Source organism: Trachemys scripta, chromosome 2, assembly GCF_013100865.1.
Source record: "Trachemys scripta elegans isolate TJP31775 chromosome 2, CAS_Tse_1.0, whole genome shotgun sequence".
NCBI classification, from domain to species: domain Eukaryota; kingdom Metazoa; phylum Chordata; order Testudines; family Emydidae; genus Trachemys; species Trachemys scripta.
The window spans coordinates 203,098,287-203,111,441 of NC_048299.1; the positions used below are offsets into that span (position 1 = coordinate 203,098,287).

Consider the following 13,155-nt stretch of genomic DNA (forward strand, 5'->3'; position numbering starts at 1 on the left):
TTCTAGAGACCGAAGTGCATATGTTCATTTTCTGTTCAAGATTCAGAATTATCTATAATCCCCTCTCAGAGCAAAGGTGACTGGCTTGCAGCTCTTGTTTTGAAGGACTCCTGTTTTCAGATAGACATTCACTCAGCACACAGGAGTTTTACAGTGGGCCTAGACCCTTACCAATGCAGAGTTCTTCCCTTCCGTTTTTTGAGAGGCCCTAGAGTTTTCAAGAAGGTGCTATCCATGGTGATAGCTTACCTGCATTGCCAGGGCACTCCAGTATTTCCCTACCTTGATGATCGGCTGGTCACAAGTTGATCATACCGAGATATACGATCAACAACCCTATCCCTTCTCAGCGTCATTCAATCCTCGGGGCTCCTGGTAAAACTAGAAAAGTTCCTTTTAGTTCCCACACAAACTATAGACTTTATTGAAGCAACTTTGGATTTGATTACAGCCAGAGCATAGTTAGACCAAGACAGATTCCAAGCTGTGAGGGACCTCATCATCCAGCTTCGACTCAGCCCTCAGATGACAATGTTGATGCTGCCTTCCCGTCTTAGGCCATGTGGTCTCCTGTACCTATATGACACCGTTCATTAATTTTCCCGCTCATGGAGTACCGTAGAATGCTTTGGATAACCCGTATCCAGAGAGCCTGGTCTCCTGCCAATGTTGCAGCTTGCTCTGCGTTAAGACTAATGTGGATGAGGTTGGAAGCCATGCCATCACTTCAGTGTGTATGAGGCAGCCTGCGAGGTCTTGTCCATATGTTGGATCAAACATATCAAGCTGGCACGGATATAGACTCTGGCCAAGCCACCTGAGCCAGCGTTGAGTCACTTGGGAAGACTCTGGAGGCTGGTTGGTCCAATACCTGACATCCTTTTTGCATAAAATGATGAAATCACCGTGTGCCTTCAATATATCATTGCTGTTTCACGGTGAAAGCATCTAGCTGGCACATTTTTGTGTATGTGGTGGCCCGGATTTCAGAGCCATATAAAAGGACAGAAGCCACTGCTGCTTGATAGATGCGTATCTTAGTCTGAGTTGGTGTGTGGCATTGATGCCATGGAGGCTTTCAAAGAGTCTGCATAACACCCATAGACCAAGCCTACTTGCTTCTTCTATAAATATATTCAGGGCATTGATGAGATTAGTTTGTGGGGATGTAAATATAGCTGAGTCATTTGTGTATTCTAGGTCTGTTACGAAGAAGTCATGCAATATCAACTCTGATATGCAGCTAGTGATGGTTTCCCTCATTTGGTCAATAACTTTGTTGAACAGATCAGGACAGCCATGCACCCTTGATGGACGTCGCTCTTGTACTCAAACCAGTTGGGCATCTCAGTGAACACAGCTCTCACTTTCATGGTGCATTTCTATAGAAGGTTGAGGAGCTAGCCAGGCACTCCAGCAGCTTGCAGGCAGAGCCCAAGGAGCAATGATCAACAGTCAGGCAGCTTTTCAGTCAATAAAGGCTATATGCATACCTCATCTTTCCTGGGCCAAAATTCTTAGGCTTTTTCAATAGTTTGTCTAATGGTAAAAATCTGTTCTGTGGATGATTGGCCGTGCATCAACCCAGCTTGCTGTAGATGGTGTAGATTCCTTATACCAGACTTAATGTGCTCAAGAAGAACTAGCATGAACAGTTTGCTTGGAATGGAAAGCAAAGTGGTGCTGTGGTAATTGGCACAGTATGGCATTGCCTTTCCCTTTCAAAAATGGGAGAATAATCCCCTTTTCAGGGCTCCATCTTTGGTATTTTCTGGCATGCTTATGGACAGTTTACTCTCTGAGTTGAGACAGCCTGGGCAAGAGAGTCTCAATTTCCCGGTGTTCTGACATTCTTCACCTGGTAGGAAGACAGAGAAGCTGTATGGATAGGGGTTCCCTTTGTTCCCCATTCCAACCACAAAGAAGCTAATTATGGATGCCTCCCTACTGAATTGAGAGCACATCTGGACAAACATGTGGCTCAAGACTCTTGGACCCAGTAGAATCTAAGCTTCACATCAGTCTCCTCAAATTGCAAGCATTACACAAAGCCTGCAAAAGGTTCCTGCCCTTCATCCGTGCCCTATACGTTCAGGTCATGTTGGACAATATGATTACAGTGTACTATATAACATACAGGGAGAAGCAAGGTCCGCTCCTCTTTGCATAGAAGTGATCAAGCTCTGGAATAGGTGTAACCGACTCCAGATCACCATTTTTGGCAGTGCACCTATCAGGAATAATATACATTTCTGTGGACAGCCTCATTTGGCACTTCCACAGAGACCACAAGTGTAAACTTCATGACTCAGTTGTACAGAGCATTTTCTGTAAGTGGGGATTCCCATCATGGGACCTCTTTGTGTCCCAAGAAAATAAGAAATACCCAGCCTACTGTTTGCGAGCAGTTCTGGGGCACAACTCCAGGGGGGACATTTTTCCTAGTGCAGTGTTCAGAGTTGCTAATGTATGATTTCCTCACCCATTTCTCTCTTACCTTGATTTCTGAGAAAAATCAAGCAGGGAAAAGCATTGGTGGTCTAAGTGGCACCCTGTTTGCTGAGGCAGTTTTGTTTCACCAGCATCCTTTCAGATGGCTTCATATCTGTGCATATGAATCCAGCTGTTTCTGAACCTGCTGACTCAGGACAAAAGAAATATCTCCCATCCCAATCCCAGCATCCCTCAATCTAACAGCCCGGTATTTGGATGGACAGCAAGCTTAGAGAGGTCATGTTCAGAGGCAGTACAATCCATCATCAATAATAGCAGAAAGTCTCTACAAGAAACTGTTACACTGCAAAATGGAATAAATTTTTATCTGGTGCCTGCATCATCTGATATTTCTAAGGGGCTCACAGATTCCTATCATTCTGTACTATCCCCTCTTTAAAATGATTGGGTCTGTCTCACAGCTTGTTGCAAATGCACTTGGCAGTGATGAATGTTTTCCATCCTCTAGTAAAAAACTGGTCATAATTCACCCCCCCCCCCCATACAACTGTGAAGTTCTTGAACCTTGCCAGAACCTCTCCTCAGGTGCTGAAACTTATGCTGACTTGGGATCTTGATCTCATACTGTCAATACTCATGATTCTTCCATTGGAATCTTTAGCCTCCTGCTCCTTTCTTCATCTGCCTATGAAGATGGCCTTTGTAACTGCAGTTCACTAGAAGACTGGGTGATCTTGGGGACCCTTATCGCAGACCCACCCTACGCAGTTTTCTGTAAGGACAAGGCTTCTTTCAGTCTGCACCGTGTGTTCATTCAAAAGAATCTCTCTAAATTCCACTTAAATCAGATCATAGCCTACCTGGTTTCTGCCCAAAACTTCATGCAACTGGAGAAGACAGGAAGTCTCATTCTTTGGATGCTCCTCATGTAGAGGATAAACCCTTCAGGAAATCTCTGAAGCTTTTCATCTCCTTTATTGAACAGATTAACTGGGAAGCAAATCTCCTCACAAAGACATTCTAAATGGATTTCAGATTGCCTCTTGCTTTTGCTATGAGCTGACAGTGAGAGCCCAGGCTACCTGAGTAGATTCTCTTTTGGGTGTTCCTCTTCTGGAGATCTGTAGTGTGGCAATATGGGCTTCTCTGTGTACCTTTACTAGACGTTGTGCCCTAATACAAGCTTTGTCAGTAGACACATCCTTCAGCACAGCGGTCCTGTGTCCTTCTCTTCAATGAATACTGCTTGTGAGTCACTTCAAGTGGAGTATACCCTGGGGTCCATCACACAGAAAAATTCTGGTTACTTATCTTATGATCCCTACATGGATTCCATTACGCACCCTCATTTCCCTCTACTTCAGATTTGTGGTAGAGAAAGAACTGGAGAGGCGGTTGGTCCTTGCTGCCCCTTGTGCCCTCAGTTCAGAGGAGAGGGCACCAGCACAGACCGTAAGACACTACTGATGAAAAGCCTTCTGTTCTCAGGTGCATGGAGCGCATTTGCACCTAGAGTGGAATACACATAGGGACAACATGTCTCGATCAGTTTACTGTAAGGTAAGTAATCAGAATTTCTTTATCATTTGCAGGCCTTCTAGGGTAGTTAAAAGAACTGATTTTTCATTGCATTTTTTTCCTTAAAATAACATTGGTAGTTTTCCTTGCGTTATCTAAATAAGATTCTTTCTCTTTCAGCTCTTAGTCCGTGCAGGTGCTAAACTGGATATTCAGGATAAAGATGGGGATACTCCCCTACATGAAGCCCTGAGGCATCATACTTTGTCACAGCTTCGCCAGCTCCAAGACATGCAAGATGTGGGCAAGGTAGATACTGCTTGGGAGCCATCAAAGAACACAGTAAATAAAATTCATTTATTTATTACTTTCTTTCCTGTACACCTCTTTCTGTAGTCTAGTCTGAAGATTCTGTACTGTTGATCTGCTTGTTGTCAGCACAGATTTATTTAGAATCATTCTTCACCAAATTGCGGGGCCATATTAAAATTAAATTGTTACATATGCACTTCTTTATGCTTACTCATTAACTCATCTGTTTTAAAGAAAAAGGTGTGTGCACCACAAAAATCTTATCATAAACCTGTCTTTGGTAGTGAACTTGTATGAGTGGCAGGAATTTGGAGGAAATTACTTGAAATAGAAACAAATAAGCAGTAATACAGTACAGAGATTAAGAATAAAATATGCTTTGATTTAACATCTTGCGTGGTTTTGTTTGTAGCTTTCATGTATTATGTTTTGTGTTTTAGCTCTAAAACTTTGAGAACTTATGCAGTTAATTGTGTTTAGCTGTAGCTTAATCATGTTACCTAGTAAGTTATATTTGTGTCCTGACAAATTAATTTCAGAAGTCCATTCTGATGAGGCTGGTGTCTCACCAGCTATGAAAAACAAGGATCAAAGTTAAATTGTTAATGCCCAAAAAACTAAGGATGGTCATGGATGTTGGGAAGAAGGGGAGAGAGATAAATAAGGCAACTATCTTATTGTGATAAAATTGCAGTTTTAAATATTATTCCAAGGATGTAAATCCATATACAGTAAATGGAGAAACAGGAGAGAGCTTTCTAAAGGCAAGTCTTCACTGGCAACTTTAAAGCCCTGCCATGGCAGCGCTTTAATGTGGCTTGTGTGTTCGCAGCATAAAAAACCATCTCCGTGAGGGGAATAACTATCAGCACTGGGAGCACAGCTCCCAGCATCGGTGCTCAGTCTACGTGACACTTTCCAGCTCTCGGGGGTGTTTTTTCACACCCCTGAGCGAGAAAGTTGCAGCGCTGTAAAGTGCCAGTGTAGACAAGCCCTTAGACTGAACTAGCGTAACTTAGTACAAAGAATAATAACTATCCCTACTAGTGCTGTTATAATTAAGGCAAAGGAGATTATTTAGATAAAACTTCTAATTGACAGACTTAACATTTCTTCCTGACTAAAACACGACACACAATGCTTCTGTCTAGAGATGAATTTTTTTTTAAAGTTATTTCTTAGACACATCTTTTAAAAAGTCAAATGCTCTTAACTGATATATTGCCTCATTTTAGAAAATTTTTCTAGATTAGTCCTTTTTGAATGTTAAGTGATTTTAAAAACAAATCACATTTTAAAATGACCATTTTGTTACCATTGGTTTGCTATTGTGTGTGCATATTTGCCATTGTGTGTACATTACATTTCAGGATTTTTTGCTTTTATTGCACTTGATGCATAAAATATTTCTAAACGTCCACATATTTGTAAAGTTATTGCTTAATACATCACTGAGTGATGCGTAAATATGCCATAGTGTAATTATAGGGTGCCTCAGTCAGAATTCTTAACTCTTGTTTTAAATCATAACCTTACAGTTCAGTTTTGCTTTGAAAAGCATTCTAGACATTATAGTAGAACAATGACAGGTTACAAAGTAGCAGTCGTGTTAGTCTGTATCCCCAAAAAGAACAGGAGTACTTGTGGCACCTTAGAGACTAACAAATTTATTTCAGGATAAGCTTTTGTGGGCTTATGCTGAAATAAATTTGTTAGTCTCTAAGGTGCCACAAGTACTCCTGTTCTTTTTTAGTAGCACAATGTTTTTCTCAGTGACTCTAGATCAAACTTGCTCAATTTAAAATTAAAAATAGTGGGCTTTTTTCACCATAGCCAGTTCTGCTAACTCACCTGGGATCTGAAAGTTGGGCGGCATTCTTTCTTGATCATGCAACTTCACCTCTACTAATAAAGAATCTGTGGGACAAACATACACCAATTGCAGCCTCCCTCTCTTGATTAAAGCAGAATTTCCCCCCTCAATTACTCCTGTAAAACCTGCTGAAGCAATAGGGTTGTGGAGGTATAAAATTGAATTTTACCTTGCAATTGGAAATAATTTTTGTTGCTACAGAAACCAGGAGTAGAATTCATACATCACATTTATGTCTGTGTTGGCCCTGCAGGGCTAACAGATGTAAACAGAAGTAAAAAATATTTGATTCAGAATATACCAAAGGGTCAGATTTGCTGAGTAACAAAGTGCCAATTTTATGTAGTCATTTTTTACTGTAGTTGCACATAATATTCCGGAGACAGGTTAGTTTAAACAAAAGTTTTATAGGAAAAAAGGCATCTATTCAAAACTGTAAATTCACTGTATATCATTAAAAAGGTCAACATTTACTAAAGTACCAACCTATATAAATAAGATAGGGATGTAACTGTTACCTCCGAAAATGATCTGTGCGGTACTTAATAACTTTTTAATAGTAACCACAGTACAAGTAATAAAATGAAGTAAAATTGGATGCATCAAGCAGGCATACCTGTCAACATCAAAAAGTTATGAATAGGGATAATAGGAAAAAATATACATTCTTAACTCAGTTGAAATATGCTTGCCAGAGTGTTTTATAGAAGGATTTGAAATATTATTTTTAATACATATTTACTGTTCCTCCTAAGTCAGGGGTCCCCAATGTGGTGCCCGCGGGAACCATGTCGCCCGCCGGGGCGTCTAAGTGCGCCCGCATACTGGCCAGTGGACAAGCATCCACCGAAATGCCGCCGAGAAGCAGCGTCATCCAGAGGCATCACCGCCGAAATGCTGCCAATTTTCGGTGGTATTTCAGTGATGATGTTGCTTCTTGTCGGCATTTTGGCGGCGACGGCTATTGACGTTGCCGCCTGTCGGCGGCATTTCGTCGGATGCTCGTCTGCCGCCACGGTCCTCCGTGGCTCGTCGTCTGGCGCCCACCAGACGAAGAAGGTTGGGGACCACTGTCTTAAGTGATTGGCATATGTAGGGAAAGGTTGGAATAGTATTACATAGAACTCCTCTTAAATAAGTGGGATAAAAGAACAATAAAGGTTCCGTTGTCTGAAATTAACTTTGTGACAAGTTACTAAAAATGCTTTGTGTTTGAGAAGTTAAATTTGAAGCAAGCATACAGTAAGCATGACACACATGAATATTCTTTCTCAGATTCAGCACTGGCAGCATCTGCATGAAATTGAAGTTTGTTTGTTTTTCTTTCTTGGTTACCAGTCTTCTCCTCCTCATCTCAAGATATCCTGGTTAAGTCATTCTTGAGAGGTTGGGTTGCCAAACTGTTGTACTCCGTAGTCTTCTAATTTCTTTGAGTTGCGTACTTCACTTGGAAGTAATATATTGTCAGAACAGAGTTTTAAGGTTTTTTTGAAAATCTTGGTTGAAAGTTAAGCTCATAAATTCATATTTAAACACCATAAATAAGTGGTGAGCAACCAGCAGCAGCTCCCACTGAGGTCAGGCATAGGTCTGGACTTTTCCCACTTATATTTACGTGAGTTTCTTTTGTCACAAGAAGAACTTTTGCATAGGGTACGTCTTCACTACCTGCTGTATCGGCGGGTAGCAATCGATTTATCCGGGATCGATAGACACGATATATCGATCCCCGAATGCGCTCACCGTCTGCTCTGGAACTCTACCAGAGCGAGCGGCGGTAGTGCAGTCGACGGGGGAGCCACGGCTGTCGATCCCGCGCCGTGTGGACCCCAGGTAATTTGATCTTAGATACTTCAACTTCAGCTACGCTATTCGCGTAGCTGAAGTTGCGTATCTTAAATCGATCCCATTTCTCCTCCCCCTCTCCCCAGTGTAGACCAGCCCTAAAGGAAATATTTGGGAAGCATGCAGGATGTGGAGGACACTGGTGCTTACATGCAAAGATTTTGTAATCTTGCTTGAATTATCCACTTCATATGATGAGAGCAGTGCCCATTTGAAAAGTTTAGCTAATGCATGCCTGGAAACTATCTTGAATAATTCTCAAAATATTGTTTGATATTGTTAATCCTGCAGAAATGTATCAAATCAAACCTAAGGAGACTGTCTCAATGCCCATCTGTTATTGACTAAATAAGGCTAATATACAATGATATTGTATTGCACATTTATTAGATAGTTTAGGTACAGCAGAAGGCGGGTGTTGTTTCTTATTTCTTCTACTGTTGTTAAAAACCAGCTTTAACTGTAAATTATTGTTTCAATAGCAAGCCTTTTTAGGTTCACAGTCTACCCTCATGAGCATATATTGCTCCAATTCAAATAAGTTGGAGTTATGTGCACGCATGTAAAATATATGCAGATTGTATTGTATTGTATTTACTGTAGTTTAAGGCCATCTCATGAAGAATTTGTATTATATTTTTAAGTGGGATAGTAATATGAATACCAAAGTTGGATAAAAACCTTTGAAAGAAGATTAGTTGTAATCCCAGTATTTGGCCGTTTAAGTAGTAGTGTTTGCAACAAAATTACATTCTCTCGCACTTTGGCACAATGACCACTAAATGCTAACAGACAACATTAAGTTGCATAAAGTAGATCTGCATTTCTTGATTTTATCTGAGAAATTTGATTTTTAGTAACTCCATTGTTAAAATCACCCAATAGCTGTTTTTTGTTTGTTTGTTTGTTTGTTTGTTTGTTTTTGAAGGTGGGCCGTCTGTAGCCCATACTACACAGTGAATCTAAGATTAAAAAGATCTTTGAAATATTTAGAATGAAAAGATGATTTCTTGATCCATTGTAGCACTGAGGTTAAATTAAAGTTTTAAAGCTGTCAGTCCTTTGAGACTGCAGTGTGACTTCAGTGTCTGTAAAATGGTAATCAAGATATGAAATATTACAACTGAATAAACTATTGCAGAAGCAAGACTCCAGTTACACTGGCTGCTGTAAGTCTACTTTGAGGTAAAGGGTCTTGGTTTGTTTTTCCCACATGATGACGTTGGCTAGCAAGTTCTCAAAAAAACAAAACAAAACAAAAAAAACCCACCACCTCTCATGAGGTTCATGGAGCACATTCACCTATTTCTTTTCCCATTGCTCATAGTGGAAGTTGTTAATGTGCAAAGTTTATTTTACTAAAATTAAGTGTTCCATAGCTGACTGTTTTATAATGTTATTGTTACCTTCACGTTTTACCAGTTCCCAGTTTACTGATTCAATTCAAAATAAGTGTCACAGTAGAAAGGGAAATCACTTCCTCTTTCATTTCTTTGGGGTTTCTTCCTTGGTACTTATGATGTCATCCCTCTAATTCTCCAGCTGTCCATAGTCTTCCAGGATAGACACTTTTTCAATGTTAAGTCATGTGTTCTTCTAGTTCCTACTCTGCAGGTTTTAAATCTGTAGAAGATCTTTATTATTGAAAAGCTGAAGTTTGTTTAAGATGACCTAATGGAGCCACACTCACATTAGATCAGTGGGTCTCAAACTTTTTTACTGATGACCCCTTTCACACAACAAGCCTCTGAGTTGGACCCCCCCCCAAATAAATTAAACACACTTTTAAATATATTTAACACCATTATAAATGCTGGAGGCAAGTGGGGTTTGGGTGGAGGTTGACAGCTCATGACCCCCCCATGTAATAACCTGTAATAACCTCTCAACCCCCTCTGGGGTCCCAACCCCCAGTTTGAGAACCCCTGCATTAGATAAAAGGCCTTGCATTCTTTCTCTTAACTGTTTGGTCAAAGCAGGATAATTAGAAAAACTGATATAAAGAAAACTGACAGGAATGATGTGCTACCATTAAGCTTTGTGACAGAGACTTAGGGTTAGATTTGGAGAGCACTGGTTCTGTGACCCCAGAATACAGGTGCACAGAGATTACATTGTGTTTTGAATACTTAGATGTCATTGCCTTTAATTAATTAGTCTATGCAGGGAACTTATCTGGTTGAAAATTGGGTAATTGTACAATGGTTTTCATCTTAGAACTGTAGATAAGCTAAAAATGCATGCTCCGATCTCATCAAAATACTATTTAGAAAATATATTCTTATATATGTGCACATGTTAAATGGTCCATTTTCCTTGAGTAGTAAGACTATATGCTCAAGTATTTAAATAGAGAATCTCAAGTCAGTTGCCAATTTACTTTCTTTCAGTTAATAATGGGACTTGGTACCCAGGGAGCAGAGAAGAAGAGTGCAGCATCTATTGCCTGCTTTCTGGCAGCAAACGGAGCTGATCTCAGTATTCGTAATAAGAAGGGTCAGTCTCCTCTTGACCTCTGCCCCGATCCTAGTCTCTGCAAAGCATTGGCTAAATGTCACAAAGAAAAAGTCAGGTTTGTATATAAATGCAATATGGAATTTCTGAGCATCATGTTTTACATGTCTTCATTTCCTTGGGATAGATCAGTTGAAGTAGAATAAATAAAACAGTCTCTTTTTCAAGTATTAATCATAGACTACTGAAAATCAAGATAAAGGTAAGTAAAGTTATATACATTCTGCATATGTCTTGAATGTTGTTTACAAAATAATTAGTTGAAATTGAGGTTAACGAATTAAGTACAAAATGAGCAGCAGTACAGAGCAAGCTTCCCTAGTCTGCTTGAGGCGTGAGCAGCACATCCCTCCTCATCTTATAGAGTAATTCTATATCCATGCCCTTTCAGTGTTCTTTCTCTGTATCAAGTACTGATACTTAAAAATAGTGGGGCATGCAATTATGAAATAGGTTATCCTCTAGGAAGTAGACTGACTTCAATATTTTATGTATGCCATCAGCCACCCATTAAATAGTAAGTTTCCAGTTACTGCTTGTCCAGGTTAGATTCGCATTCGTGATTTAGAGGTTAAAGGCTCCTTTCATTAAGCCTCAGATCCATATAGCCATCTCTGTTGACTTTTACATTTTTATCTCCGTAGTGTGATTTTTAAATTTCTAAATAAAATGAAAAGGAAATTTCTTATCAATTGTCTGCCCATGTTTGGCAGGTATTTTCTTCTCAGCCTTCCTGTCTGCATGGAACATGAGTCATTTGGCTATTTTGTTTGTGCACAAGCACCTTTATTGGTGTAGTTAGCCCCCTGGGAGTAAAGTTTTGTTTAACATGTGCTCCCTCTGCTGGGTGTGCGGCAGAATAGAAAAAAAAAAAAGTCCTAGGTCAGCGGTTCTCAAACTGTGGGACGGGACCCCAAAGTGGGTTGCAAATAAATTCCCTCTAAGCTGCGCAGGTGCCTGTTAAGCCCAGCAGCACAGGGGCTCAGCGCGGTGGCGGGGAGGGGCGCCTCTCCCTGCTGGCCCCAGTGCCGAGCTGCCCCAGCAGGGGGAAAGGGGCCACTCCCTTGGCCCAGCCCCAGTGCCGTGCTGCCATGGGTTTGCCCAATCGGGGGGACAGGCACTCCTCTCTCGGGCCGGCCCCAGTGCAGAGCTGCCCCGGATTTGTTGCGACTGGAGAACAGGCGCTCCTCCCTCGGGCCGGCCCCAGCACCGAGCTGCCTTGGATTTGTCACAGCTGGGGGAAAGGGGCCCCTCCCTCGGCCCAGCCCAGGCCCACTGGAGTTGCTGGGGAAAGGAGCCCCTCCCTCAGTCCAGCCCACCCTCACCAGAGCTGCCAGGGAAAAGGGCCTCTCCCCCGGTCTGAGCTGCTGTGGCGAGAGAGGGCTGAGGGGAGTCCTCTCTCCCCACTGTAGCCACTGAGCAGCCTGCACCCCCAAACCCCTCACCCCCTGCACTGAGCCCCAGCCCTGAGCCACCTCCTGCACCCTGAACCCCTCAGCCCCACCCCAGAGCCTGCACTCCCAGCCAGAGCCCTCCCCTTCCCCTTCCTCCCCCCCACACTCCAACCCTCTGCCCCAGCGCTGAGCCCCTTCCTACACTCCGAATCCTTTGGCCCCACCCTTACCACATGAATTTTGTTATGTGCACCAATATGAAGGTGACGTGTCTCACATCATCTCCATATTGGTTCACAACAAAATTCATTCCGCACATGGACGTAAAAAATTAGAGGGAATGCTGGCTTAGACTTGCTGGGGCCTGGGGCCAGAGCCGAAGCCCGAGCCCCACCACCCAGGGCCAAAGCCCAAGGGCTTCAGCCCTGGGTGGCGGGGCTCAGGTTGCAGGCTCCCTGCTGGGGCTGAAGCCCTTGGGCTTTGGCTTTGGCGTGCCCGCCCAGGGCAGTGGGGATCAGGCTTTGGCTTTGGCCACCCCACCCTGTGCGGCGGGGATTGGGCTTTGGCTCAGGGTTCAGGCCTCCTGGGGTTGTGTAGTAATATTTGTTGTCAGAAGGGGGTCACGGTGCTATGACGTTTGAGAACCCCAGCCCTAGATAAATATTGACATAAAATGGGTATAGAAGTGTTCTCTCCTCATATGCTCTCTAGATGCTTCTCCAACCCATTATTATCAACTTTTTCTCCAGATTGATTTATCCAAGCATGTAGCTATGCTCCTGTCAGCCAGAAAATTGCGCTGCTTGTACCTCACGTAAAATTAGAACTGTAATCTCCATATTGATGACACTGACACCCAAATGCCTCAGCAGCTTTAGATACAAGTTAACAGAATGGGTGACACAATATGTGCACAAACTAGAATGAGTAATACACATAAGCAAATGACTCGGCTTGATGTACAGTATGATTACAAAAAATTGTTTTCAGAATATGCACAAGGTTCTAATGCTGACTTAAGCCTGATTGTGAGGTGGGTTTTTTTTAGTGGGCAGGTTGGCTCTCGAAGTCCTTCTATGATCAGCAATGACTCAGAAACTTTAGAAGAATGTATGGTGTGTTCAGACATGAAGAGAGATACGTTATTTGGCCCATGTGGACATATTGCTACCTGTTCCCTCTGCTCACCACGGGTCAAGAAATGCCTCATCTGTAAAGAGCAAGTTCAGTCCAGAACAAAGGTAC

The 13,155-nt window shown here is 42.2% G+C and overlaps 1 protein-coding gene across 3 annotated transcripts in view; it reads left to right on the forward strand.

Annotated features, from left to right (window-relative positions):
* The window catches only part of MIB1 (mindbomb E3 ubiquitin protein ligase 1), a 116,406-nt gene that overhangs the window by 86,283 nt on the left and 16,968 nt on the right, over nucleotides 1–13,155 (forward strand). For all 3 annotated transcript variants that reach the window (XM_034762752.1, XM_034762754.1, XM_034762753.1), the window contains exons 15-17: nucleotides 4,153–4,314; nucleotides 10,393–10,574; nucleotides 12,959–13,151. In XM_034762752.1, coding sequence (XP_034618643.1) covers nucleotides 4,153–4,314; nucleotides 10,393–10,574; nucleotides 12,959–13,151 — 537 coding nt within the window. The remainder of the gene's footprint in view (nucleotides 1–4,152; nucleotides 4,315–10,392; nucleotides 10,575–12,958; nucleotides 13,152–13,155) is intronic.